The sequence below is a fragment of the Balaenoptera musculus genome, chromosome 15 (genome assembly GCF_009873245.2).
Source record: "Balaenoptera musculus isolate JJ_BM4_2016_0621 chromosome 15, mBalMus1.pri.v3, whole genome shotgun sequence".
NCBI classification, from domain to species: domain Eukaryota; kingdom Metazoa; phylum Chordata; class Mammalia; order Artiodactyla; family Balaenopteridae; genus Balaenoptera; species Balaenoptera musculus.
Window position 1 is genome coordinate 81,234,771 of NC_045799.1, and position 27,822 is coordinate 81,262,592.

A 27,822-nucleotide genomic window follows, 5' to 3' on the forward strand; every position below is an offset into this window, starting at 1 on the left:
CTTTAATGGGGGTGGGGTGCACAGTATAGTCTCCTAGACTAGATTAAGTGTATTAGAAGCAAGGACTCCATCAGTTCTGCCAGGCCGGGGAGAAGGAGAATTGTGTGAGCACATAGCTGGTGTTGGGAGAGGTAAAGTAGGGGGTAGGGGGTGTCATCACTTTGGGAGGGCACTAGTGTAAGATACCTGTTGCTCTCATCCTTCTTGCTCTGGGGTCCCAGGAGTTAAGCCGACACCAGGCAAGCACAGCAGGTGTGTGTGTGGGGGGGGCAGATCTCTGTCTTCATCGTCGTCATCATTGGAGGCAGGGTGGGGGGCCAAGGCTGACTTGAGACTCTGGAGCGATGCTGCAGGAACTCTGTGGGGAAACAGAGGCTCAGGGCTTTGGCTGAGAAGGTCCAGAAATTTGTAGGGGTTTTGTTTTGTCTTAAGGGGGGAAGAGTTCTAGAATTTTCTCCCTTAAAAGAATCCAACTTCTTGGGGAACCTCCTCCCGAAGACTTCCCAGGCGCCACAGTTGGAAGGGGCGGAGTGGGCAGCCCGTCGTAAGGGGCAGCTCAGCGCTTCTGCTGGTCACACGTCCTAGGGGACATCTGGGCTGTAGAGCCTCTCCATCGGGCGGAAGGGGTTTGTGGGGTTCAGGGGGGTGGGCGGGAAGGCATTCTTAACTTTGCCCTTTTTTTTCTTCCTCCACCCCCATCTGTCTGTCCATCCATCAGCTATACCCAGGGGCCACGGGGGTCTCCTCACCTGGGCCTGCCCGAGGTTCTGGAACTCGATGTGTGCGTAGCTGTGTGGGCGGTGCCTGGCCCCGGGGGCGTCGCCTCGCACCTCCAGGGGAGGGACCAGGTCCAGGTCGATGTAGTTGAGGCCGCCGTCCGGGGGCTCGGGGATGTCAGTGCCCATTCTTATGTAGTCGGCGGCCGTGCACACGTACTCCCCGGCTAACTCTGACGGTGGCTGCAAGCAGCGCTGAGCCCCTGCCGGTCCCCAGTCGTCTCCCACGCCGAGGCGAGGGCCTTGGAGCCCGGGTCCAGGCTCCCCGGCCCCAGGCCTGTAGGGAAGAGGCAAGAAGCTCGAGGAAAAGGACCGTGGTGCACAGAGGCTCATGGACACATATTCAGTGACCCCTCCATCCTGGAGCGGCTGGCGGGAAGCGGCTTTGGCGGAGGCAGGAAGGCCCGGGGGCGCCATCACCACGTAGCCGCTGGCTTGGCCGCCCCCCATGGGCTCGTAGTCACTCCCGGCTCCCTTGGTTATGTAGACCCCGCCCCGCTCCAACCCCTCGGGGTGTGAGGCTGCCGCCCCCAGCCTGGCCAGGGTCTTGAGGGTTGCTTGCTCGCTTCTCTCACTCAGGCGCCCCCGACGGTAAAGGCCGCTTGATTGGGCCGCAGAGGCTGGGGTCTCATAAGATTGGGGGACAGAGGGTGTGGAGGCGCTCGTCGGGGGCTTTCTTGGCAGTGGCTCAGCCCTGCCACCGGCACCACTGTCCCCGATTCGCTTCATGGCCGCCAGGACAGTCTCGTGAATGCTTTGGGCCACGACGGCATCGGGCGCCTGTAGCCACAGCTCCCCGGGACCCGTGGGTGCTGAGCGGCCAAGCTCCAGGAAGAAGAAAGCGTCGGCATGGCCACAGCGGCGCACGCTGAGCAGGGACAAGCGCAGGGCCGGCGGCGGAGATGCCCGGGAGGCCCCGGAGCTTCTGCCCCCGGGCTTCCGCAGCAGGCTCAGTACCCCGGAACCCAGGCATAGGCAGTAGCCGCCGCTGCCCAGGCCTCGTGCCCGCCCCAGCCCCTTGGGCCGCAGCGTCACGGGCCAGACGTCCTGAAACGGAGCGAGGATCCAGGCCCCGGGGTCCTCGTGGGAGTCGGGACCTGGAGAGACAATGGTCTGGTCACAGGGGCTCCCTGGCCGGCATGCTGGAGTCACTGTGGCCCGGGGACTGAAAACGTGTAAACCCTTCACGTTTGGACTTGATTTCGGAGACCTGGGGAAGGGACAGACTACGGATAAACCAAATCCACGATCACCCCCCTCCCCCCGCGCCCCCGGCCCCCCGCCCCTCCCCCCACCCCCGCCAGCTCAGTCTCAGGCAGCCCGGGGCTCGGGCCTCACCGGCGGCGGCGGCGCGCGCCTGGAGCAGGGCGCTGTACCACGCCTGCTGCTCCGCCTCGCTGGCCGCCGCCACGCCCAGGCTGCGGTCGCGCGTGTAGAGGACGATCAGGTGTCGCTGACGCGCGTCCACGCGCTTACTGATGGTGCACGCGCCCTCCAGGCTCACGCTGAACTTGGGCGGCGCTCGGCCGGCGCGGAACTTCTTCTCGCTCTCGTAACACTCGAGGCGCTGCGGATAGGAGCGGAGCACAAAGAAGCGGCGGCGCTGGGACTTCTGCTTCCGCAGGTGGCCGCAGAGCCGCACGTCAGCCGGGCAGGCCCAGGGCCGCGGCGGACCCAGGGCCACGTCGGCTGACTCGAACTCCGGGGTCGTCGTGGGGTCTCCGGGCTTCATTCCGGACCCAAAGCAGTAAAGTGTCCGGAGCAGGGGCTGGGACGGCAGAGGTGGGGTAGACGTAGCGGTCCCCGGGGAGGGGGGCGGCATCCTGACAGGCGACCACCCGTCTTGATGCCCAGCGTCTCTCCCCCCGCTCCCGACTTGAAGTTTGGGGCAGGGGGTCCTTAGCGTGTGCCCCAGTGGCTGCCCGGTGGCCTGAGACACCCGAGGCTCCGACAGACTCTGAGGCTTGACCCCTGCGCCTCCTGTCGCCTCGTCTCCTGTCCTCTCCCCTCCTTCCCAGCGCGGATCGCGCCAAAGTCCCCACCCCCGCAAGGTTAACCCTCGCGCGCCCCGGAGCCGGACGCCGGGCGGTGCGAGTGGAATGTGAGTGGGGAAATCCAGGAGAGGCGGCCTCCGCCTCACCCCACCCCGTGTCCTGGGACTGGGCTTTTGCAGGGGCGGGGGTGGGGCGGCGTCTCTACTGGTCTGAGCTGCCGGCGGGCCGGCCGAGAAAGCGGCGAGGTGAGGCGAGTGTGCGTGGAGCCACGTCTGTGGTGACCGCGCTGGCGGCGTCTGCAGCCCTGGAGGTGAGCGGGCCGCTGAGCCGGGCCACCCTTACAGCGGCACCCCCTTCCGGCTTCCGCCGCTCCCCACTCGGAATGGTGTCCCCTCTTCCCACCCAGGAATGGCTCTGTTCTCTGCCTTCCCAAGTAATCCCAGGAGCCAGGGCTACGGAGCACTGGCCTATGCTGATCTTGGAGGAGCTGGAGGTTCAGTTTCTCTGCGGGGTTGGGGCCATAGGAGGTGTCTTGGGGTAAGTTAACTTCTGGATCGGTCCCTGTGCACAGACCATACCCACCAGGGTTCCAGTCAAGTGGCACTGAAGGAGAGCCAGTGGAGGGAGAGACCATCTCTCAGGGGCACTGCCTTCTTGCTGCACCATTGCCCTCAGCCCCTCCTCACCACCTCTGTTCAAAAATAACGCTGCCCAGCTGAAGGCTCTGATCACAGAAGTGCAGACTCTCGGCACTGGTGGAGGTACCCTTTGCATCCTGGGAGGCTTGAAATGGGGTTGGGATTCAGACATTTTTACACCCCACTTCTGATCCTTCCAAGGACCACCGACTCACGTTGGGGGCGATGGCGCCAGTCAGTGCACACTCTGCGAGACAAACCGGTAGTTGACACATGGGTGGGGGGCCTTAGAGGACCTTATGATTTCACTGTCATGGCAAGTAGGATACCTACAGTGGGGGAGCTGAGGGTTTGGGAGAGGGCAGCTGTGGCCCCCATTAAAGATGGTATTTGGGGAGGAGTGCCTTCAGGTGAGTTAGGAGCTGTACCAGGAGTACTAAAGCAAGGCCACCTGGTTCTTTTTCTCCGGCTAGTCCAAGGGCCAGGAAAGCCTGAGTAGGGAGGGCTGGGCTTCCCACCCCGGCTCCTCCACTTCCCAGGCGTGGGAGGAAGGGTTTGGTCTATGAGCTGGAATACTGGAGAAGCCAACAGTGCGGTGTGCAGGAAGGCTCAGATTCTTGAACACCCTTTAAGAGTCATGCTGAAAGTGTGATGCAGGGCACCACCTGGCATCATGAGGATGGGCATCTGGCCAGCAGGCAGCAGTGCCCAGGTTCTGCTCCAGGTGCCCTCACCCCCCGCCCCACCCAGGTCAGCCAAAGCCTCTCCAAGGTGCCAGAGAGGTGGCGGCAGCTCAGGTGGTGCATGCGGGCCAGCGGCAGCCTCCACCGTTGATGGGTGTTGGCCAGGGAGAGGCAGGTATGTGAGAGATCCTGAAGTGGACACCAGGAGTATATTCAAGGTCATAGCCTCCAGTGTGGCCTCGACATATGCGCCATGGAGAAGTGGCAGGGACACAAAACACATCTGCAGGCCTTTCCCCTTCCTAGTTTTGGTGCTGCCTTGAGGAGCAGGGCACCCATGGGGGCCACGTACCTGCTGTGCTCCTGCCTGCAGCCTTACTCCCCAGGTTTGATTTGAAGCTACCCACAGGAGGGTCTCTTCATATCTGCTCCTTCCCGCTCCCCACCAACCAGTCCACCTTGGAGCGCCCCAGTCCTTGTGAAATCACAGCCGCTGTCACAGAGACCAGCTCCAGACTGCCTTGTGTCATTGAACCGCTAAGTGCTGGGTAAAGATAAAGCAGGAAGCAGCAGGGATCGGAGCAGCTGGGCCCTGGGCAAGCAAACGTGGTCGAGTGGGTTGGTAATCAATGCCAGGTGATTTAGCCTGCTGGGTACCAGGAAAAGCCTGGAGCCAAACGACTGACTTAATCAGTTGCCCTGGCAACAACATTGCCCTTGGCTCTACCCAGACAAGATTGATTTGAGCCTGTTGCCCTGGTAACTCGTGTTGCTCCCCCGGGACAGGAAGTAACAGAACTTCAGCTCTGTTGGGTGAGAACACCTCCCCCAACCTGAGGGGGTCCACCTGTGCATCCCGCTGCCAGGCGCAGGGCAGCAGTGGGATGGGCTCTCCACATTCTAAGTGCCTATGGAAGATTCCTGTTACCAAAGGGGAGCCCCCAGGGAGGAGGCTGGGGCACTAGGGCCAGGCTCTTCCCGTGTGCCCCCCTCTCCTCCGTCCAGGTTCTCACTCCTCTGGAGGGGGATGCAGGGACAGCGCCACCCCCTTCCTCCATTGGAGAGCTTGACAAAGGTCCTGGGCACTGGCTCCTGCTTCCTCACCTGCAGAGGCAGCCGCCGGTGACCTGCTGAAGGCTGGGGTCAAGCCAGAGGACTGTTGCCTGCAGAGCACTGCCACAGCATTGGCCAGGGGGACATAAGCACTCGGTCAGAAGCCTGGTGGCAGTCTGGGTGAGTCCTTCCAGCCCCATGGTGTGGGTCCAGATTTGTAACCACCAGGTAGGGCCTGCAGGGAGGCCCTGGGCGATGGGGCGGGGGAACACAGTGCAGTCATTTAGACATTTCCTGAGGCCAGGGACTCTTCCATCTTTGCTGCCTGCCTGGAGAGACGGCGCCGGGTGGAGGCAGCACTAGGCTGTTCCACACCGAGACAGGCAGCTGCAGTCCCGGTCTCGGCCTACACCCTGCAAACTCTTGATTTTTCTGCCCTGGAGTTGGACGCTGACCCGTCGTAACTTCTCTGACTGGTCATCCTGCCCTGGCCAGTGAGCTGGCGGGGGTCCATGTCAGACAGAGTGACTGGGAAGCGTGGAGCGGGGACTGCAGGGAGGTCCTGCGCCCAGGCACTGCGCAGTTAAGGAGATCCCTGGGAAACAGCGGCAGTGTGACTCAAACAGTAAGAAGCACTGCAGCTCCTGGTCCTTTAAATCTCACCTCCAAACCTCAGTGTTTTTGGTTAGGAAAGGAGGCTCTGGGGAGCTGGGGAAAAAGAACGCTCCTCCTCCCCCTCCTTCTCCACCAGAAGATTCCAGCTTCCCTCCCGTCCCTGGCTCTGAGCAGAGAATGGGGAAGAGACAGAGAGATAATCAAGGGTGACAGAGGAGAATACCCAGGGAAGAAAAAGATGGTGGTCCACCCTGGGAGCGCCACCAGGAGATGGAAGGAGGGTAGAGGCTGGAGAACGGGAACACAGACACAAGACAGGATGGGGACTGAGCCCTGGGAAGGTGGGGAGGCCACGCCTGGCTGGGCAAAGAGCAGCAGCTGAAGGTATTTACAGAAAAATCCTCAAAGTAAATCAGTGATAAGACTGTCCCCACCTCTCCTTGCTGTCAGGTTGTTAAAGGTCATTGGGTGGAAAGACTCAGAAATCCCAAGAAGGGACAACTGAAGGGCCAGAGTTCCCAGGCAGCGGTAGGAAAGGGAGAGCGCTCACAGCAGGGCTGAGTCCGGGGCCTCTCCTCCCCCAGGTGAGGTGTCTAACCCAAGCCGGCTGTCTTGTTACCACACACACAGCCTAGACACTGTTGACACAACATCCCCAGGCGGCAAGGGTCTGGCGAGGGGCTGAGGAGGCAGCTGACCTGGGAGAGCCGGACTGACTAGGCCCTGCCCGACCCCCACGCCGGCTCCTCCTCTGCACCCCCTCCCCCGCTCCCTCCACTGCTAAGACTGGACTCCAGTTCAGACAGGGACTGGCTCTGTCCTTGGCGAACAGCAGCATGGGCACCGACCCAAGCAGTCACGTTGACTGACATGAGGCCCCTCAAGCTGTCCCAAAGCAAGACCACGAGAGCCATTTTTTTTCTTTCAAATGCAGTTCTTTTCCAACATTGCCTGCAACAGCTTTGGTGCAGAGATCTGGGGCCGGGGGGAAGAGCTGGGGAGGCACGTGGAAAAAAGAAAGGAAAAAAAAAAGCCAATTGCACAAAGCCTTTCTCTGGAAAAGCCCAGGCTCAGGGTGGTCGAGATGTGTGCCTCCTTCCCCACCATCCCCTGGAGCGCCGGCTTTGCGAGGCACAGATAGGGATTCATCCCATTCCCCGTGTGAAAGAGCTGTCTGGGAGAGGAAGAATGGCTGCATCTGGATACGTGTGTGTATGCATATATATAGATATATATATAATAGGCTATATTAGAAAATTCTCTATGTATAAATATAAAACACTGGTATCCAAACATGACACCACAGCTAACTAAAGTGCTTGACGGAAGTTGGGCATGTATAAGTATGTAGGTAAAACTATTCATCCTGAGGGAGCTGGGGAAGCAAAAACATGGAGAAAGGGGTGCCGTCCCAAGCCAGGGCACCAAGGGCACTCTGGCCCCCCAGGGCCTCCTCGTCCTGTCTGATCACCATCCCACAGCAACACCATGCACGCCTCATCCCCACCTCCGCCCTGCTTTCCCCACTGCGCTTCCGCCCCTGAGGAGATCAGTGTTGGACAGCGGGGCACTGGGGAGTTGTTCCCACAAGGAGCACAGCTCAGCCTGTGCCCCAGCTTCCTCTGCCCACAGGGTTCGGAGCGAAGGGAGCGCTGGGGGCAGGAGAGGAGGACTCTTGTCATCATAATTAGTAATTTGAAAAATAAAACACCAAGGCTCCTCTAGGCCAGGCTCTGCCAGCTCACCTCCCGGGCCCCCTGCCTGGGTCGGGGCTGGAGGAGGAAGGAGGAAGCCTCGGGGTGGCTGACCCGGAAAGCTGCCCTTTTATCTGCAAGCCCCAAGCAAAGCATTAGCACCTCCACCATCCCCAGACCCCTACCCTTCGAAACAAGACCCATCTGGTCTCAGACCCGCAAAAATGCCACAGGCAAGCGGTCATCGGAGCTCCGGGGAGTAGAGGGGCCCCAGAGAGCAGCCCCCCGGACACAGTGCTACAAGAATGGGTTGGTGTTCGGAGGGTTGCAGGCAAACGGGCTTGATGAGGATCCAGTCTGGAAAGAAACAATCACCACAAATTGTTAGATTAGGGAGGAAAAGCTGGAGGCCACAGAAGAAATGCAGCTCAGGATTCCTTTCTCCCTCAAAATTACTGTGCTGAGGGAAGAGGGAAAATGAGGGAGCTAGGAGGCAAGCGGAGGGGCGGGGAGCGCAGAGGCCCCTTAACTAGCCCACTCATCCCTGGCTGGGCCAAGGCAGTTTCACGAGGAAGGGGCGTGGTTCTGCCCCACATTGCCCTCTTCTCCTGGAAGGATTCTGTCCCAACCCCCAGAGTGAAAGGCCACACCCACACCAGGCCCGGGCCCTGCACCGGCCACTCACCATGAAGGGGTTGGTGGAGATCCCAGCTGGCTGGCTCAGTGGCCTCTGCCCCAGCTTGGCGGATCCCTGGTCTCCGAAGGAAGAGCCTGGCAGGAAGAGCAAAAACTCAGCTGACGGGAGCCCTGCCCCTCGGGGCTGGTGCTGCCCAGCTCGCCCGCCTCCCTGCAGGGCAGGCCCAGTTACATCCCAAGGTGGGCAGCCAGCGGGGGCCTCCCCAAAGTCGGGAAGACACCAGTGGAACAGTCAGAGGACACAGGCAGGTCTGTTGCTTCCCTGGTCTCCCCCTGCTGGTCCAAAAGGGAACTAGCTCAGATGTCTGGCTCACTAATACATATTTCTAATATTCACACACACACACACACACACACACACACACACACACACACACACACACACAGCAGAGTCCCTGGGGGTGGGAATGGGGTAAGAAGGGAGGGCGTGGTCTGAATCCCTTACCATTCTGCTGCTGAGTCACTGAGGTCGGTGGGGGGAAGAGCGGTGGGGGGAAGGGGCTGGAAAAAGCCCCGGTGGGTGGCACTGTCTGGGGGAAGCCAGGCCCAGCACCGCTCATCCCAAAGCCTGGCCCTGTGGAGGGAGGGAGGGACATGAGGTAGATGAGGTTCTGGAAGGTAGGCTGGAGAACAGTTCTTCCTAAGTCCCTCCAAGACACAGAAATGGGATATAGTTTTTCGCTACCCAGAGGTACCCAGTGGAAGTACCCGAAATGAGCACGAAACCCTTCAGCATCCAAGCGTCCTGCCAACCCTGCCCTCTCCGGCCTGTGGCCTGTGGCTTGGACAGCAGGGTAGTTATGATCATGGGGTCAGCTTTCTGCCACCTCTTAAACTGCATAAATCAAAGCAAATTACCAGCCCTCTCTGCCTCAGTTCTCTCATCTCTAAAACGGGAACCATGCCTATCTCCTCGGACTGCTGTGAAAATTAAATAACGGATGTAAAGCCTTAAGCGTTGGGCCTGCCACGTGGGTCAGCTTGGTAGCGAATAGTACTCTCTCTTCCCGGCCTGAAGGTTTTAGAGAACAACCAAAAAACAAAAAACAAAACAAAAAAAAACAAAAAAAAAAAACGAAGGGGGGCATGAGTGTGAGTTTGCAGAGAGAAAAGCAGAGGCAGCGGCTGGGGAGGGGCAGGAGACCACAGGACTCCAGCTGAGGAGGGCAGGGAACAGGGCCATGGTTTCAGGTGGGACACAGAAAGGAAGGAGGCTGGGCTCCCAGAGGGAAACTGAGGGTTGGAGAAAAAAGAATCACCACCACCACCAGTCAGCATTAACCCTTCGGAACTGGCTCAGGGAAATGGCAGCCTGTTTTTTCTAACTCCGAAATTCTGATTCGGTGACTTGGGGACCTCTAGTTTTTGCCCACTAGGTGGACTGGAAATTAAACCGGTCTGGCCTGGGCTGGTGACTCGAGGGAGAGTCAGGGCCAGGGGACAGTCTGGGAGGCTTACCTGTGGCCAAGCCATTGGGCTGGAAAGGGTTGGTGGAAGGCAGCTGGGCGTGAGCAGCAGGTGTGGTGAAAGGGTTGAAGGCTGCTCAGGGTGGAATGGGGTAGAGGGGAGATGAAGAGCTGGTTATTTTTTTCTCATTTGGTTAATATCGTGATAACTGAGCATTCCTCTAAATCCTGGTGTGCGTCTCTCCCCACTCCCCCCTCCCTCCAGAGTCCCCAATTTCCTCTTGGCCTTAGATCCCCTCCCTGGGTCTCTACACGCAAGACTCACCTCCAAAGGAGAGCCCTGTGCTGCCGCCTCCGCCAGTGGTGGCCGACTGGAGCGTGGGGACCTGGCTGGCCATCCCGAAGATGCTGTGATACGGGGAGAAAAGTCGGCACGCACATCATCTAGCACCAAGGAGGTAAGCCGGGCAAGGGACTAGGAGATGGCAAACTCTGTCCTGCCGGACGGGAGGAGCCAAGTGGGCTGGTATAAGCAAGGCCAGGCTTTCTTGGCCGGCTCTCCTGCCCGATGGCAAGCTCCCCAACATCTGGACCTACCTGCTAGGGATGCCTCCAGCTGATGCCCCGGGTCCCAGGAGGCTGCCCATATCTGCAAGGCTGTTGGGCTGACTGGCAGGTGCCAGAGGAGAGGCAGCAAATGGAGTCCCCTGGCTGCTCCCTGGGCAGGCACAGGAAGTAAAACAGGGGGTGCTGGCATGAGACAGGACGGAAAGGGCAGGAGGAGAGACGGAGGCAGGGGTGCAGTGGAGGGGGAGGGGAGGGATGGCACCAACGGGGTCCTCTGAGGCAGCCCGTTCTTCCCCCGGATCGGATCGCCCAGTTCAGGAGGGTTTGTCTCCCACCGAGAATTCTAGGCAACGTGAGACTCAGCCCTTCTCAATCTCCCTAGCGCTCAAAACCGCCACCGCGGGCTTCCCTGGTGGCGCAGTGGTTGAGAATCTGCCTGCTAATGCAGGGGACACGGGTTCGAGCCCTGGTCTGGGAAGATCCCACATGCCGCGGAGTAGCTGGGCCCGTGAGCCACAACTACTGAGCCTGCGCGTCTGGAGCCTGTGCCCCGCAACGGGAGGGGCCGCGATAGTGAAAGGCCCGCGCACCGCGATGAAGAGCGGTCCCCGCACCGCGATGAAGAGTGGCCCCCACTTGCCGCAACTAGAGAAAGCCCTCGCACGAACCGAAGACCCAGCATAGCCAAAAATAAATAAATAAATAAAAATAAAAAAGTAGCTATAAAAAAAATTAAAAAAAAAAAAAAAAACCGCCACCGCAGAGAGAAAAGCAGTTCTTCCTCCTCGTCCAGGTCACCGTCCCTCCTGCTCTAGTTTGGCTTACACTTCCCATTTTTTCCTTAAGAGATGGAAATGTCTGTCTTTTGCCTAAACCAGCATTTCCATTTATGAATAAATCATATGAAGGGGCAGGTAGAGGGGTGGGGGAGGAGCTGTGAAGGGCAGAAAGGCTCAGGGACACTTGGGTGACTCGGGGAACGCGGAGATGGCACTGGAGGTGCTGAGCATAAATCTCCGGCCTCGCCAGCACCCTTCCCACTCCCATCGAGCCGCCTGCTCCCCTCTCGGGAGCCCCCTGACACCACGACCTCAGATCAGGGCTGGGACGCACTGCCCACGGGGCAGGGCCGACAGCAGGGCTCTCCTGCCCTCCCTGGTCTTCATAGTCAACAAGGAAGAGCCTCACAGGGGAAGTTTACAGGACAGCCCTGGGGCGAGTTAGGGTTAGGGTCCAATCAGCAACCTGGTCTCACAGGAAGAGGCCTGAGGCCCTGTCATTTTAAGAAAGCCTCTTTATCTGAGTGTCTAAGTCTCATTTGTAGTGTGGGGTCCTGCCAACTACTCTGGGCTACAGTGAGGGTAAAATGAGGCTACAAATGGGGAAAAGCTTGATTCTTCTGAGTGCTGGAAGACTCTTTGTTACTGAAGGGAAACATGCTTTACATAGCACCCGCCTCCTGACGGTGCTCCAGAAGGGTTTGCTGAATGAACAGCTGAAAAGGCAGAGGGAGAAGAACTGGATTCCAGTTGTGGCTCTGCCACCTGCTACCGCTGTGACGTCAGCAAACCATCTCACTCACTCTCCGGAGCCCACTTTTGTTCTTGCTCCCCAGCCCCGCCCCCTGTAGGGTGGCTGTAAAGGCCCTCTGAGATAAAGTGTTTTGAAATCTATAAAGCATAACACAAATGTGAGGTATTATCATACCTATGATGTAAGATACTACTTCCAGGGTCAGAGAAGCAAGACAAGGTCTCAAAGGAAACACAGGATGGCTGGCTCAGATGGTAAGCATGAGTGGAAAGGGCCCGACCCACAGCCCTCAGCTCTGGCCTTTCCACGCTGCCTTGAACAAGCGGCCTTGCCCATGGCCTTGGCCTGCTAACTCCTACTCACCCTGCAGGCTTAACAGAACCATGTCTTCCATGGGCCTTCCTGACCCCAGTGTTTGATCCTGGTTTTCCTCTCCTAGCACCTTGTTCTTTTCCTTCCTAGCACTTGACATATTTATAGTGATGTATTTTTGTTTATTTCTGTATCAACTGGGTCCCCGCTAGACCAATTCCACTGCCAAGAATTTCCTTACAGATATAACTTTCCAATGTGCCGAAGCAGGGTTATTAACTGCAGCGCTGTTTAACAGCAAAAGACTGGAACATCCTAAATATTCAACAACAGGGAACTGAGTAGAAGCCGAGTGCCCAGGGCCTGCCTGCGAGGTTCCGGGGATGGGCTGCTTCTTGAGAGCCAGCACTCAGGCGACAGCGCTCTCCTCAGCCCCTCTCCCTCCCCAACCCCTGGGCTTTCCTGAGGGACAGTGCTAGGCTGTAGCCACTGCGAGCCCTGGTCTTCAGTCCTCTCCCACCCACAGGCTGTGAGGAAGGCTGGGAAGCCACCAGGGCAGTGGTGGATCTTCGGCTTCTCAGACCCCAGGCCTTTGCTTTGCCCGACGGACTCGAGGTACGTGGACTTTCCCAGCGGACACAGCTCCCCGTCCTTACTGGGGTCCGACTCCTCGGTCTTGCTCTGGGCCCTTGGGTCAGGGTGCGCCCCTCAGTGAGGACCAGGCTCTCCGCCGAGGCTGGGGAGAGAGTGCTGCATGCCTCCTGGCCGGCGCTAGAGGGCAGAGCCGGCCCTGGCTCGGGCGGCTGGGCTCCCTGCACGGAGCGCGCGTCCTCGGAAAGGAGGCGGACGCTCCCAATGCCTGTGCTCCTTTGCTTCCTGTCCACTGCCAGAGCCTCACTCCCCACGGCTGGGTTAGTAGACTTGCCTTCTAACAGTTTCAGGGGAAAGTGCACTTTTAGAAACCTCCCCTTCTCCATACTCCCCCTCAGATATATGACAATACAACCAGCCTTGTCAGAAGAGACATCCACCTCTCACCCAAATCTTCCTACTTCCTCCCCAGTGGTTCCTCAGGTCACACTCACAGAAACACCCCCGTGGTCATGGTGTGGCTGGGAATGAATGGGATCTGCCACTGATCACACATTTGATTTTGGCCAAGCTGAGCCAGTTTCCTCAGCTGCAAAACAGAGATCTTTCTTTCCTCATGGAGATGATACGGGGGTGTTCCCCAAGCACCGTCAGCACTGGTGGGCTCTGGGTCCGGCCGTGGGCTGTCTGCTTCTCGACATGAGCAGACACTGGACAAACGGTCCATCCCGGGTTCAGCCTGGGATGGCTCCAGGGCTGACGCCTCCCTTCTCTCCTTTAAAGCCTGGCACTTTAAGCACTCTCTTTAAACTAATCAGTTGCGCTAGGAATGCATTTCTGAACCAACCAATTTATAACCACCTTGTAATAGGCTGTTTCCTTTCCAGATCCCATTCCTGGGAATAGTTCCCTCTTGCTAAATTGAATATTCGGGTACCAGTATACATGTTTGCCAAGAGCATACAAAAGGGCCTATTTCCCCACACAATACTGGCCATTATTAATCTTTAAAAATTTTGTGAATATAATGTGCGATATTACTATCTTATTCTAATTTGTGTTTTCCCTGATTAGTTAGGTTGAGGACATTTTCATGTCTTTTCTGGGTATTATCTGCTTCTATCCCTTGTCAATTATTCTAGTCTTTCTTATTAATAGGAGTTTAAAAAGGCACATTATGGTTATTAGCTTTTTGTCTGTTTTCCATGTTGTAAGTAAGTATCTTCTCCTTATCTGCTTCATGGCTTTAAGGACATGAAACGTTGTGTGGGGACATTTTTTAGGACATCTTTTACCATATAGAATAACATGACCTATGCAATTTCTCCTTGTTAGAATTTATGGAGATTTTGTTTCCCAGCACATGGTCAAATTATAAAAGGGTTGTATGTTTGAAAATAATATATATTCTGTATTTTTATTACAAAGTTCTACTTATACTTCTTAGGTCAAACTTGTTAAAGTGTTCCTCAAATGGTCAACTCTCTTCCCTCCTTGTCTATCTACTCCACCTATGAATCTTGTGAGAGAATCAATTATAGTCTCCATCTGTTGGTTTATCAGATTTTCTTTCTGTCTAATAGTTTTGCTTTATGGATTTCAAGGCTACTCTGTCAGTTACTTTAACTCCACGATGTGAGAACTCTGTTGTGAATTTTAACTTCCGTCAATATAAAATGTCTCTTCTTGTTCCATGCAAAAAATTAAAGACAAGAGCAACAGTGGGAGGCGGGGGCGCTGTGGGCAGAGCAGAGAGTCAGGAAGTCTGCGCTGTGGGCTGGGCTCTGCTGGGCTGTGGGCTGCATGACTAGGGAAACTGCTAACTGCCTCCTTTGTTAAAGGCTAAATTTGAGGGGTTCCTTCCAGACCTCAAAACTCTAGGGTCAGAGGACCTGAGACAGAGGCTTCTGCCTCGGGTCGGCTGTGCAGTGGGAGGGATAACTTACCGAAGCTGTGACTTCCAGGTAGCATCCGACTGGCTGGCAGTGAGGGTGGGGCAGGGAAAGGGCAGGTAGGTGGGGAGGAGAGAGAGAGTGTCAGTCACTGGCCGTCCCCAGACATCTGTCCTCACAGCGCTCCGGCTGCCCTCCTGTGTGCAGGATGTCCAAAGGAAGGAGGCGGCCCGAAAGCTCTGAAGCCTGATTGATGTCTGGGAGCTTCGGGAGGGACCGAGTGCTTTAGGGGCCTTCAGACTCTCCTTCCATCCCACAGAACAACACGACGCAGAGTTGGCAGGCTTCTGCTCTAAGAGGGATGCCTGAGGACTTCTGGAGACCACCTAGGACGCTGACCCAGCCCTTGCCCTGGGGGCCCTCTCGGGGAAAGGTCATGTCCCTTCTCATGTTTTCTAGGACTCAGGTCTCCATTACTTCCCAGTCAGCGACCTCCTAGTGCACAGCCTGCACAAGTCCTGGTGCAGTTTTAGCCATTTCCTTACATGAAGAAAGAGAACAGAGCCCCTTCTTCCTGACAAGACCCTCATCAGACTCCTCTCCTCCTTTCCTGGAGCTTCTCCTCTTTGTGCGGTACTTTGGGTGGGTGCGGATGTGAATGCAGGGTGACGTATGGATGTGGACAGTGGGCCACAGTTGCAAGCAAGGAAGCCAGAGGGGCGGAGCTTACCTGGGGGTGCTGGCTGGGCCTGGAACGGGGCTTGGCCGGCTGGAGGCATGCTTCCAAATGCAGAAGAGCCAGGGCTACTGCCAAAGGCATCGAAGTTGGCAAAGCCCCCATGGGAAGGCGTCTGGCCTATAGGTGGAGAGAATATAAAGGTTATGTTTATATATGATGTATATGTAATCCCTACCACGCAGACTAGTTCTGAAGGCCAAGGGCCGCTCAATGGGACATCTGCCTTCCTGCAGGGTCCTCTTCAGAGGGAGTTGGCAGGAGCCTGAGGCAGAGAGCCAGACACATGCAGGGGGAAAGGGCATCTCAGAGGCCTCCAAGTTCACTCCCCATTTTTTATCCTTACTCCGTAAGGCATTAACATTTTTGTCAGGGCCTAGTTTGGGAGGAATCATGGAAAAAGATTTTGCTGGGGGGAAGGGCTTTAAAAAGGAAAAAGGGAAACTAGATAATCACTTTGGTCCACCCTCTACTGGCTACTGCTGACCTTCGGGAAGAGGGCAGGGGAAGTGGAACCTGTGACAATCCCCTTGCCCCATTTTAGCAGAGAGAGAAACTAAGAAAAAGGCTCTTTCCAGTGCTCTAAGAGGGAGGGCTGGGAGCCCCCAACTGCCATGCTTTCTGGTCAAACTCCCAAAACTAATCCCGGTTGTAATCCCAGCTGTACTCATCTGACCCCCACCCTCCCAGCCGTGATACTTCAGAACTACCATCACGTTCATTCCTGTGCAGAGAGCTAGGGCTGAGTGAATTCCTTGTGTGATGGGGACGTATGTTGTAGGAAGGTTCTCTTCCCAAGTCCCACTTACCCCCAAAGGCTGGGAATGCAGCAAAAGCTGGTGCCACCTGGGGAGCAGCAAAGGGGTCTCCGCCGATGTCGGCCAGCAGGTCAGTACTGGCTTTCTTGACCGAGGAGGGGGGAGGTGGCTGAGAGCTCCGGGGCTGGGACGTCCGGGGCTGAGACTGACTGACAGACTTGGAGGAGAAGGCAGTACATATAGCACTCGGAATCCCAGCCATGACCCAGGCCCTTGCATGGCTCCCCGGGCTGCCCCCAGATAGGCAAGTGGAGAGAGAAGAGAGGCAGAAACTACCCTCAACCGAGAGGGTTCCCGGGCAGAAGGTGCCTGAGCCCTTCTCATCCCTAATTCCTCTGTCCTCTCAGTGCAGCAGCTCCCAGAACCACATATTTTAGAGCACGTTAGTCAAGACAACCCTGAGATACACAGGGAGGTCGCCCAACAGCCCCTCCTCATCTTTCCCAGGCGCCTGAAGCAGTGTCCTGGCCCCTGTTTTTCCTTGGAGGAATGGTCACGTTTGAAGTTGATACTCTGACTTCCCTAAATACCACTTCCTGTTGGGGTCTTTCTTCCAAAACATACAGATCCAAGGTGAGAGATGAAAGACATGGGAACAACAGGGCTGAGAACCTGCTCACACCTCTTGGACCGTCATCTGCTAAGTTCAGGGGATTGGATTTAGGAAACTGATAGCCCTGTCTCCCAAATCCCAAAATAAGTTGCAGGGCACATCTGAGAGTTACCTGGCTGGAGGTGGAGGCAGCAGCCGAGAGAGACGGCACAGGATCCCCCAGAAGTGTCCGCGGGGGCTTCCCTTCTGGAATGGAGCCCTGGACGGGGGTGGAGGCGCCGCCTTTGGTATAAGTGGGCCCTTTGACTTGGTCTGGGGGGACATACCTTGGAGAAAGAATAGTTAGGCTAAGAGGAGAGGGGTGAAATCTTGGACCTTGCTCAGCTTAGGTGCTTGAGAAAACACAGGTTACAGCAGTCTAAGTCCTTTCTCACTTTCCCTACTGATTCTCTTTTTTGAACTAAAGGGAATTTAGCAACTTAGCAAAGTTCTGGCTAACTTTAGCTTCCCCTTTACTGTCAGACGCTCATTTTTTTCCTGCAGGGATGTTCAGTTGGCTCTGGCTTGTGCCGGTCTTCCCCTCACCTCTCCCTCCTCTTTCTGACACATCAAACCATCTGGGTTTCAAGTAATAACACCTGCAATCATGCTGAGCAACAGGTGATCCTATTTTCCAACTTCCTACTCAAGGGCCCCCTTTTATCTCCTGGGAGTGTCTTCAGGTTCCTCCTCTGCCACCTCAGCTTCTAAGCGCTCACGATCTATCCTGCCAGCTGCTGCGCCCTCTGATCAAATCCCCTTCCACTCCAGTGGATGTGGTCTCTACTCCGGATGTATCTTCTTTATCCCGAGGACACCCCCCACCCCACCGAAGGGACTCCAAAATTCTGTTTTATCCACACCAGTCTCCTTGCTCCCTGAATTCTCTTCTCCACCCCAGAGTTACCCCCAACCGTGCACACCCTCCCCCGCCCCAGAAATCGAACAATAGGAAGTGACACCTGGGGAGAGAAAAGGCAAGAGAGGACAGAGATGCTGTTTCCTCAGCAGGAAAACAGGGGACATATGAATCACGGGTTAAAAGCATGAAGCTAGAGGACATGTGCTCCCAGCCACCTCTCTCCATAAATGAGATCAGCTGAGCTATAAAAATGTACCCAAACTCCCTAGTGGGGGCCCTAGCTCTCCCCTCCAACCAGTCTACTGTCTCCCCAAAAGAGGGGACATCAAATCTGCAAGGTTAGTGACCAAGAGCAAGTTGTTCTTTCCTGTACCTTTATTATTTTGAAGTCAGAATTCGGCCCTAACTGAATCTGAGGGGAACAGACTCAAACCTTGTCTAGCCTTTGAGAGAAGCCCCAGTTCAGCTCTGGAAACTGGACGGTACGATGAAGTGTGTCTTGGACACACGTCTCCGGAGCAATCTCTCTCCTCCTCCTTACCATCTCTTCTTCTCATATTTTTCCTGGAGAAACTCCTTCACCTTCTGAGGATCCCTGGAATCTGGTATTAAAGATGTCCGAGCATCGAAAAGACCCAGCCAAATCTTCCTGCAAACCTAAAGGAATGAAGTCAGGTGACAGAGGAAATGGGGCAGAAAGCGTGAAATGGGAGTCATACCATTTCCAGCTCATTCATCAATAGACATTTATCACGCACGGACACGATGTGAGGACCCGGGTGCACCTACAAAACAGACTTGATGCCTGTCCTTGCAAAGTGGATCATCTAACAGGGAGGTCATGCCTTAGATAAATAAAAATACATTTATAATGACACACTGTGACACATCTTGAGAAAGAAAACAGAGGGCCATGAGAACTAAGGAGGACTAAATTTGGATGGGGGTGGGGTCAGGAGCAATTTTCAGAACTGTGGCTTCCAGAACACCCCCTAGAGGCCCTTGTTCGCACCCTCCAAGTAAGTCCGTCACCCATAAGCTAGAGGTACTGCTGACACCAAGGCTGGCATCTTCCCACCAGCAGATTTAGCTGGAGAAGGGGTTTAACTCACTTTCAAGTAAATGACACGGCTTAGACCCGGTTGCCGAGGCTCCAGTCAGCAGAGCTGGCTCCAGGAGCTCTTGCCCAGAGGGCCCGGCCCAGTCAACCCTGAACGCTCATCACTGTGGAGCACCTCCCCCCTCGAGTGCCCAGGGGCCACCCCCGACAGAGAGTTTGCTCCTTCCCCTGATTCTTCCAACAAGGGGCCTGGACCAACCCCAAATTTTATAACTAAGATTCCGTAAATGTACACCTGGACATAAGTTAAGATACCTTACATACTAAAAAATAAGGGAAACTCGAACAAAAAAGAAAACTGTAGGGCTTTTCTATACTCTTGAGGCAAAGCTCCGCCGACAGACAGGGCAATTGCAGCCTGGAACCCTTCCGTCTGGGGTGGCTCACCTCGTTTCCGCGGGATTGCAGGAACACTACTTCAGGCTCAGTGAAAGTTGTCATGGAGATGGACTTGACACGATGAGGGGGGTTCAGGCCTCTTCTGTGGGAGAGAAATAGAAAAAAAGAGAAGTAGAATGCCACTAGCACTGCAGGTCTGTTTATGGAAGGAGAGGGAGGGGGAAAGGATAAAACCACACGTACATGAAACTCTCTGACTAAAGCTACTTCCTAATTCAAGGAAAGAAGGGAGGCAAGAATGTTCTGGAGGCTTCTCATGAGAGACAGGGAACTCCAGTCATTCTGGAGAGGAAGGTAGAGCCTGCCCATCCAGAAGCCTCCTCTACCTCGGCTCAGACCACAGCAGCTGAGTGTTCAGGCTGAGGGGGTACCTCTGGGAACTCTGGCATGGGGCCACTTCCCGTTTCCTGCCTCATCATTGTTTGAGACCTATAGCACATCCTCAGGGTCCCAAAGCCCATGGAGACACAAATCCCTCACGCATGAGGGAAAGCACAGATGAAGGCCCGTGACTATCCCAGATAATACCAACACGGATAAGATCTGGAGACAAGAGTCCCTAGGCTGGCAGCTCCTCCTCTTGACTACACAGGAGGGCGGGGTGGTGGAGGGATGGAGCGGGCCCCTCTTTTTAGGAAGTGACCTCTGGGAAAAGAAGTATTCCAGACTTTCTCTCACTTCTAGATCTTTCAAAGAAGCAGGAGGAAGTCAGGTTCAATCATGAGTATGAGACGGGCATGAGTCAGGAACATATACCCTGTAGGGATGCTTTTGTGCCAGCTCTGTGTGTTCTGTTAACTCCCTGGGAGTCCAGCTCTGCCCACAGATGCCCTGTGGAGATTACAGCTGAGAAGGCTTCCTCGCCCCCACTCAGCTGCCCTCCAGAGTGCTCTAACGGGAGCCTAGGGCCAAGCCAGGCGGGCTTTCAGAGGTTCCCCTTTCCTTACCTTCAGTTTTACTCTAGTCTGAACCTATGGCCCTCATCCCATGAAAACACAACTGGCTGAACCAAAACAAATAAATTAGACCCTGGGGTCAGGAGTGAAAGACCACGGGCACACGCAAGAAAGACAGTCTCAACTGATAAGGCCTCTTCTGGTTTTCACTCCCCTGGAAAAAATGGGCAAAGCAAGACGTGAAAATAAAAGTAACTCTAGAATACGGTCGTGGCTGACGCCCTCAGGAAAGCGAACAAAATTTACCAGATGGAAATCTTAGGGAAAGGTGGAGAAAGCACACATCCAGGCTTAACAGGTGCACACGCTGAATACAGGTGCCTGGGCGAGCCTGGCAGAACGGCAGTGCATGGGTTAGCATAAGTGAAGGCAGCCTGGGCGGGGAGAACGGACAGAAGACAGAGTACAAGGTAAACAGTGAAAGGCAGCTGCTCTTTTGGACAAGTTACCGATTATGGGATTCTAACCAAGGACAGGAAGGACACTGAAGGCTACAACTGGGGGCGTTTTCAGCAATTCTGCTACTAGACTTGGATGGGTCTCAAAATACCCCTTTAAAAGATAAGCAATATCAAAGAGGACGGACGCCCTGAGGAAAGATGAGAGCCGGGAAAACCAAAAGCCAGGCTTTGTAACTCGGTGTCAAACCATAGCTCTTAAACCTGATTTGACCTGAAGACTCTCTTCTGATTGCATTTCAGATATTCCAGTTTTCTCTCCTAAAGCCTCTCTTACCTGTGGCTTGGTTCTGTTTTGTTCCTGAAGTCCAGACATCCTGCAGTCCAGACATCCCACTTTGTTACTCTTTCCCTTGCCCTTTCTCGCCTTAACCACTGCGCCCTTCCCCCTGGGAATGCCAGGCCTTTCCGAGGTCTAGCCAGAGCAGACCCCTCTGTTCCTATGATCCCGGGCCGCCCTATCACCTCCCGCTGACAAATATTTACTTTGCTAAATAAAACACAAGGCATTGTGGTTGGCACTGTGGGGGATGCAAAAATTATAGGACCTAGTCCTCGATCACTTGCTTCCAAGAAGGAGCCAAGGAGCCCGGAGAGGTTACTTCGCAATGCAGCAGGCGCACACAGTCAGATGGGGGAGGATGTGGCACCAGGATGCAGCAGTGAGTGAAGAGAAATGGTCATGGGAAAAGTAAAATGTATTATGTTTACACTAGAAAAACAGATTCTAAGCCTATCACAAAAAGGTCATTGGCACTTCCTGACAGGACAACCAGGAACTGTTAGCGAAGTGTAAACAGGGAGGTGTGCTTCCTTGGGAGGGGTGGGGGGGCGGGGAACTTGACCCACTCATCAGTCTAGAGGGGATGCTTAGAGCAACAGAACTTCCTCTGGCTGAGCTTGGACTGGAGGGGTTTTGAGGCGGGGTGGAGATAGGATAAAGGAAAGGCAGAGAAAAGAAGTGATTTAGGTGCTTTGGGCCAAATGAATCTGGTGGAACAGGATGTTTCCATAGCACAGTACAAAAGGCACTGCTCTGACCTTGATGTCTGTAGACTGGATCATGTATAACCAGAGCCACGGTTTGGGGGCAGGGAGAGTCTACAAGGCAACACTGCAGCCCAGGAAGAGGGCCTAGTTACACGGCCTATGAGTCAGAGCGTTTGTCTCTGAATCATAGAGAGGCCACTGCTGGCCGAGAGAAGCAATTTAGAAATGAGAGCCCCTCTCCTTCCAGGAGCCGAAATCAAATGGTCTAGGAGTGTTGTGTGTTACTGGGTACAAAGCAGGGTCATGCACTGGGCCAGATGGGAATCACTGGCCTGGAATTAAACAGACCCAACTCCCCAACTTGCAGCCAGTCTCCCCAACATAACCCTCAGGTTCTCCCCAAAACAAGAAGAAGTGAGAGCTCGAAGGAGGCACTGCTCTTTGCTTATCACAGCAAATCTATTCTATTATTTCTAACCAGGAGGAGCTGGGGAAATAGAGATAAAGGTATTTGCCCAGAGTAGGGCAAGTTTTTCTAGTTGAAGGCAAGTACATTACTAGGGCTCAAGCCTTCAGCCCAGTCATAATGTCTTTTTCTACTTCAGTTTCTTTTTCACAGGGCACCTAAATGGCACTTGAAGTACTCTGACTCACTCTCTGAAGCACTCTGAATTACTTGGCAAGTGAAGCGACTTGCAGAGATCCTAAAGTCTGCCCAATCCTCCCTCTCTTTGCCTCGCTCCCCTCCCTTTGCTTCTATTAAGCATACTACTATTTCTGCAAATACCACATCTTTTGTTTCTCTGTGGTCATCACCCTCAAACTGGCCCATGTTTTGCTTCTATCTTGCTTCATAGAAGCCTCAAACCTGCTCAGCTGCTCAGATAAGAAGGGTTCTGCCAGGTCAACAGTGGAAAAAAACAGTTCCACCCAGCACCCAAGTTCCTTCATTTGTGCCAGATTTGGACTCGGGCATTCCTGACCTCTGAATATTTGTGTTCAAATTCATACACCCTAGATTGTGTTTCTTTGCCCCTGGGATTCCATTCCTCTGCCTCTGAGCAGGGTTCAGCTAAACCAGGTTAGCACTTATCTTGGACCCAAACATTACCAAGAAGAGTCCCTCTTAGGAAGGCTCCCCATTACCCTGCTCCAGGGTCAATTTCACTAATTTTAGGGAATTCCTTCCTAACTGAAAGTCCCCTGCTTCGACCCATTTCCTGAAGTTCTTCCTCAGTGACAATAATAAACAGCTGCCCTCATGTAGAGACACGTGGAATCCTGATACTACCAGCTACCTTCCTCTTCAGGCTCAATCTCAATCCTCTCACATTTTGCCCCCTTTCTTCTCACCCCTTTGGTAATTTATTATTTTCTTAGGAGCTTTTCAAGTTGTCCGAGGGCCCTATACAATAAAATGCCTAAATCTGTAATTTTAGAGACTCTGTCCATCTCTGCCTGGCAGAAGTGAATATGAAAGGAGAGGTGCGGACTTCCCTGGTAGCACAGTGGTTAAGAATCCGCCTGCCAATGCAGGGGAGACAGGTTTGATCCCTGGTCCGGGAAGATCCCACGTGCCATGGAGCAACTAAGCCCATGTGCCACAACTACTGAGCCTGTGCTCTAGAGCCCACGAGCCCCAACTACTGAGCCCTCGTGCCTCAATTACTGAAGCCCATGCGCCTAGAGCCCGTGCTCCATAACAAGAAGCTTGCGTGCCGCAACGAAGAGTAGCCCCCTCTCGCCGCAACTACAGAAAGCCCACGCGCAGCAACAAAGACCCAACGCAGCCAAAAATAAAATAATTTTTTTAAAAAAGAAAGGTGAGGTGCGAGGGGATGGAGGGACAGGACTAAAATAAGGGCAAGGCATACGTCTACCTCTCCAGCCCAGACAGATGGAAAAGTACTGAATTATTGAACAACATACTATACCTTTCCTTCCATGGAGATAAAAGCATTTCAGTTAGGAACAGCTACTAGCGAGCCAGACAGGGAAACTAAGGCACCAGGAGGGTAGCAACTTGTCACAAATAAAGAGCTGTCAAGCACATCTCTTGACATCCAGTCCAGGGCTCCGTCCACCTCAACCCTGACTTAATCCCACTGTCAGAGTAAAGTTGTAAAGAAGTAGAAAAGACAAATAGCCACTACTGAGACCTGAAAGATGAAGGATTAAAGGATAGACTCAAACAGACAGGTCAGGGGAGCATGTCACGTACTTGGCTGAAAAACTGGGTGTCAAAGATAGTGCCTAGCCCGGATGCCAGTGAGATCTCAGGCCTCGCCATCTATTTCCTTTTTAAAGAAAAGTGGTTTATCCATTGAGGCATCCAAGCAAACCAGAACAAGAAGGAACACTGAGGCACTGCTTTGGAAAGAAGTCCTTTTCAGTGGCAATTTTTACCCGCCCTAGCTTCAAATGGCAGATTCGTCTTCTAGTCAAAGAGTTAGAAGTATAACTGAACAGACAAGCGCATGAATAGATTGCGGAGAGTAAAAGGATCTCTATCCAGGTTAAGGAAATTAGGTATTGGAAGAAAACCAAATGAATAAAACTAGGTCAAATTTGGGACCTACCACTGTGGCAGCACATATGTAAATTTAGAAACGGCAGAAATTAGCAGCCTCTCTCTCAGGCCCTCACACCAACACTGTGGGTTCGTGCTCGAGCTGAGAAAAAAATTCTCATTGAAAAAGACAGCAAGAATGAGCTCGCACATGCAGAGCTAAAGGCACAGCCATACCCCCCCACCACTATTAAAATCTCAATTTTTCTTCAGATCTTGGGAAATTCAACTTTGGCTGGAACAGTCAACTTTGTTATTATCAGTCAATCCAGCCAGATGGGAACCCTGGCAATTCTGCTCACTGCCCGAGAACACTCCAGCCCCCTAAGTGGTCGACATATTTGTAACACACTCAACAGAAAACTGGCTTTCAAAAGAAAGCCAAGCCTCTGTCTCCTTTCTCTGGCTATGGTGTGAAGTATGATACTTCAATTTCCTCCCCTTCAATATCCTCTTTATTTTAAGAAAGAATATTTCTTCTCTTTTCATCATCATAGCTGAATACGAGCTCTCATCACTCTCTAGCCCATGCTGAACTTTAGTTTACTTCATAGCACTCATCACTACCTGCAATTATATATTTCATGATTTATTTAGAGTCCAAGGCCTCCCCTAGGATGCAAGCTACACAAAGATTGGACTTTGTCAGTTTTGTTCATTACCACATCTCCAGTGCCTAAAACGGTGTCGGGGGCTTCAAAGACACTCAACAAACATTTGTTGACTGTTGACTGATGCAAGATATTGGCCTACTACTACGATTTTCGCTAGCACCACAAAATCCAAATCTGTGGGCAATCAACCATGTGGATTTAAGACGTTGACTGGTGTATGGGTCACCGTGGAGCCACGCCTCTCCATTGCCTGCTGGGCTGTGTGCCCCCTCCTCACTCTGCAGCCAGCAGTAAGCACGCCCCGCCTCACATTCTGCCTATGGCCCACCTGCCAGCTCCCAGCCCTTCCCAAGGTACATCAAAGGACACTGGTAATACTTCGTGAAGACCCCTTTTGAAACTTTACATGCTTTGCCCTAGTCCATGCTATTACGACTCCAATTAGCAAAGGAGAAGTACCAAACCACCAGAACCCAGGCAGACGGTCACAGCCAGGGCAACTACAGCTTTCTTGTAGAGTTTCTTCTGACATTTGTCTCTTTATAATCTCAACATGCCTTCAGTTCAGCTTCATTTATTGGTCCAGCTTCTTGACCCTTCACTCTACCCTCACTTCCTGCTAACAAACGGTTGGCCTAGCTTCTGATTTCCCAACCACCAAAATGCGTTCCCTAAAGTCTACCACCTCGAGAATCACTCCGAGTGATTCTCATAATGCTTTACCAAAATACTAAGCAAAAATGTCCTTTCGAGAATCTTTTGAAACTAAAAAAAAAGGGGGAGGCTGGTAGACTCCCACCACTTGGTCCTATAGGAACTTAAGCTCCTGAGGAGCTAAGCCCCTAGTTGGAAGTACATGCGCCACAGAGACAGGCCTCTTGAGGTACTTCTCTATTAAGCAACCTTAGGCCATCGTCAGCCCCACCCACTGTCTGTCCAGATCAGAGGTGTTTGACTTCTCACCAGTGAGCTCAACAATAATGACCACAGGGGGAAGTGGTAAAGTTCTGCAAATTGTGCACTGATGTTTAAGGAGTTAACTTGTCCAGCAAAAGAAACCAGGTTTTTAATGTGAGCCAGATCCCTTGGCCCTCCTTCTGTCCTGATTGAAGGATATTCATTATAGAAGGGAAGTGTTGTCTATGGGATACTTTAAACCAAGATCTATAAAATAATGATAATGATGTCAGCACTTTCCATTTATTCAGCGTTTTAGCTTTCATGCCGTGGCAGCTAACTAGGGCAATGAGTTAACACTGTTTCCGGACATTTTCTTCCTGGGACCTAGACTCTGATATGCCATCAGTGTTATCCCCCTGCTTCCTCTGACTTCTCTCCAGACTCTGTCATCAGATTTGCCTTTTCATAACAGGATCTTCAGGAATCTGCTCTCTTTGTACTCTGCACTATAAATATTCCTAAACTTTGCTCCTATTCTCCTCAAAGTACTTGTCCCAGTCTCGAGTCTCTATCCTTTGACTTCCTTTGAGCCTCTATCTCAACTTCTGACACATTACTGTTTGTGTTCTAAACCACTATCCCAAGAGCCACAAGGCTTTTACTTAGACCAAAGTCAAGTCTATCCTCACAACACACAAGTAAGGTTGATTAAAACATAGAAGTTTGGCTAAGGAAGTAAGAATGGAATAGAGAAATAATCCTAAACTGCATGAGGAGACCTGGACCCTCATTTCTGGTCTGCCATGATCATACCTAATATGGAACAACAAATGCTGAAAACAGCAACCCCCATCTGGCACTGGATAAGTTACTAAAGCTCTCTTTGCTTCTGTTCGCCCATCTGTCACGCAAGAACAATACCACTCCCTCCTCAGCTCCTAAAGATGTAAGAAGAAACAAGGAAAGCGCTCCTAGTTAAAAATGAAACCAACCAAACTAATGTATTAATACTAAAAAAGTCAAAATAAAGCCCCTGATAAACTTATAAAGATAGACATGCAGGCTTGGTATCAAATGTTAGTCATGCATCTAACCAGATAATTCCCTAAGGGGGAAAAAAGAACCTTACTGTATAACCAGAAATCTGGGCTAGAAATCTGTGGCTCTAAATTAGCTCAGGCATGACCAAATTCAGCGCCAGTGCCAAGGTAGCACTGCAGATTATTCAACAACCCCCCTCCCCCCAAATCTAGAAAGAGTCGCCAGATGTTACTACCAGGAGCAAGCCATGGCAACACGGAGCTTAAAGGTGTAAATTATTACACTTAAGGATGGCTCATCCAGATCCCCAAACCTCTGGAAAAGTTAAGTTCTCTAACAGGGCAACCCATCAGCATTCATCTCTTAGAATTGTAAGAAATCTCCCTCTGGGTAGCATTCTAAAGCCCTGCAAGATTAGGATCTGTTCCTGAGCACTGGAACGTGGCTCTCTACCTGCCATTATCGTTGCGCTGTCAACCTGGGTTAACTTACCTATTTTAAATTGGTTTCTCCGTCTCACAATCCAGGATGGGCACAAGCCAGAAGGAAGAAAGGTACCCCTTCATGTTGAGTCTAGCTTGCTCTGCCTCTTTCCTGTTTGCCCTCCACCTACATGAAGTTCCCTTTCAAGGTGTCTATCATTCTCTGGCCCCTTAAATCTCTAACCCCCACCCGACCCCAGTTTCCTTCAATTCTCCCCACTTTCGGATCGCCTCGCCTCCTTTAGGGAGTTTCTCCAGTTCCCACGCTGTCTTTCCTTTCCCCTGCATCGCGACTCCAATCGTTTCTTGTCGCCCCTGACCCTTCGCCTTCCCCGTGACACCTCTGCAGCAGACGACCCTCTCGGCACATCCGGCGCGTCCCAGGCCTCCCCGCCGCCCCCGACCTCGGCTCTGTCCCTTCGCCCCGGGTCCCCGCTGTCCTCAACGCCAACTCTCCGCCGCTCCTTCCCGGTCCTCCCCCCGCGCCGGTCCACTCACAGGAGGCCGGAGCAGGTGGTGCAGACGAAGCTGCCCACGGTGATATCCACGTAGGTGACCCCGCGCTGGGCGCACTCGAAGCAGTGGCGGTTCCCGGCCTGGCTGCAGCCTCCCAGCTCCCGCACCCGGCGACACCACACCTCCGAGGCCGCCTCCGCCTCCGCCTTTCCCCCGCCGACCCCGCCACCTGGCCCTGGGCCCTTCTTCGCTGCCATCACCATGGCTGCTCAACCCCTCGGACCTCCTCCCCGCAAGTCAGCAATCGCCCCTTCAACCACTGCCGCCTTCCCGCCTCCTCAGCCGCCCCCGCACGCCCGGCTCCCCTGACAGAAGCTAG

General features: G+C 53.7%; 2 protein-coding genes and 3 long non-coding RNA genes across 8 annotated transcripts; 3 read left to right on the plus strand and 2 right to left on the minus strand.

Annotated features, from left to right (window-relative positions):
* On the minus strand, positions 1-3,074 carry LOC118881371 (insulin receptor substrate 1-like). The gene is made up of 3 exons (XM_036826234.1): positions 2,115-3,074; positions 750-1,873; positions 1-358 (listed from the first exon to the last, which is right to left on the minus strand). Exons 1-3 carry the CDS (start codon positions 2,596-2,598, stop codon positions 296-298), a joined length of 1,671 nt encoding a protein of 556 aa, XP_036682129.1. The 5' UTR covers positions 2,599-3,074; the 3' UTR covers positions 1-295.
* Positions 2,444-9,904, plus strand: LOC118881374. The gene is made up of 3 exons (XR_005016509.1): positions 2,444-2,523; positions 3,342-5,324; positions 9,821-9,904. It is a non-coding gene; the product is annotated as an uncharacterized LOC118881374 (long non-coding RNA).
* On the minus strand, positions 6,687-27,822 carry AGFG2 (ArfGAP with FG repeats 2). Of its 4 annotated transcripts, none has more exons than XM_036826236.1 (13): positions 27,486-27,821; positions 18,966-19,059; positions 18,000-18,115; positions 16,730-16,883; positions 15,996-16,161; positions 15,181-15,306; positions 14,505-14,537; positions 10,153-10,273; positions 9,881-9,963; positions 9,608-9,688; positions 8,595-8,723; positions 8,139-8,224; positions 6,687-7,810 (listed from the first exon to the last, which is right to left on the minus strand). In XM_036826236.1, exons 1-13 carry the CDS (start codon positions 27,704-27,706, stop codon positions 7,751-7,753), a joined length of 1,470 nt encoding a protein of 489 aa, XP_036682131.1. In that variant the 5' UTR covers positions 27,707-27,821; the 3' UTR covers positions 6,687-7,750. The 4 variants fall into 4 exon arrangements, with proteins under 4 accessions (XP_036682131.1, XP_036682134.1, XP_036682133.1 ...); XM_036826239.1 differs by lacking the exon at positions 27,486-27,821 and adding an exon at positions 26,998-27,389; XM_036826238.1 differs by lacking the exons at positions 6,687-7,810; positions 8,139-8,224 and adding an exon at positions 8,249-8,422 and having other exon boundaries at positions 27,486-27,822.
* LOC118881373 lies at positions 9,929-15,174 on the plus strand. Its single transcript, XR_005016508.1, has 3 exons — positions 9,929-10,013; positions 11,855-12,582; positions 14,770-15,174. It is a non-coding gene; the product is annotated as an uncharacterized LOC118881373 (long non-coding RNA).
* On the plus strand, positions 16,768-18,103 carry LOC118881375. Its single transcript, XR_005016510.1, has 3 exons — positions 16,768-16,844; positions 17,101-17,217; positions 18,029-18,103. It is a non-coding gene; the product is annotated as an uncharacterized LOC118881375 (long non-coding RNA).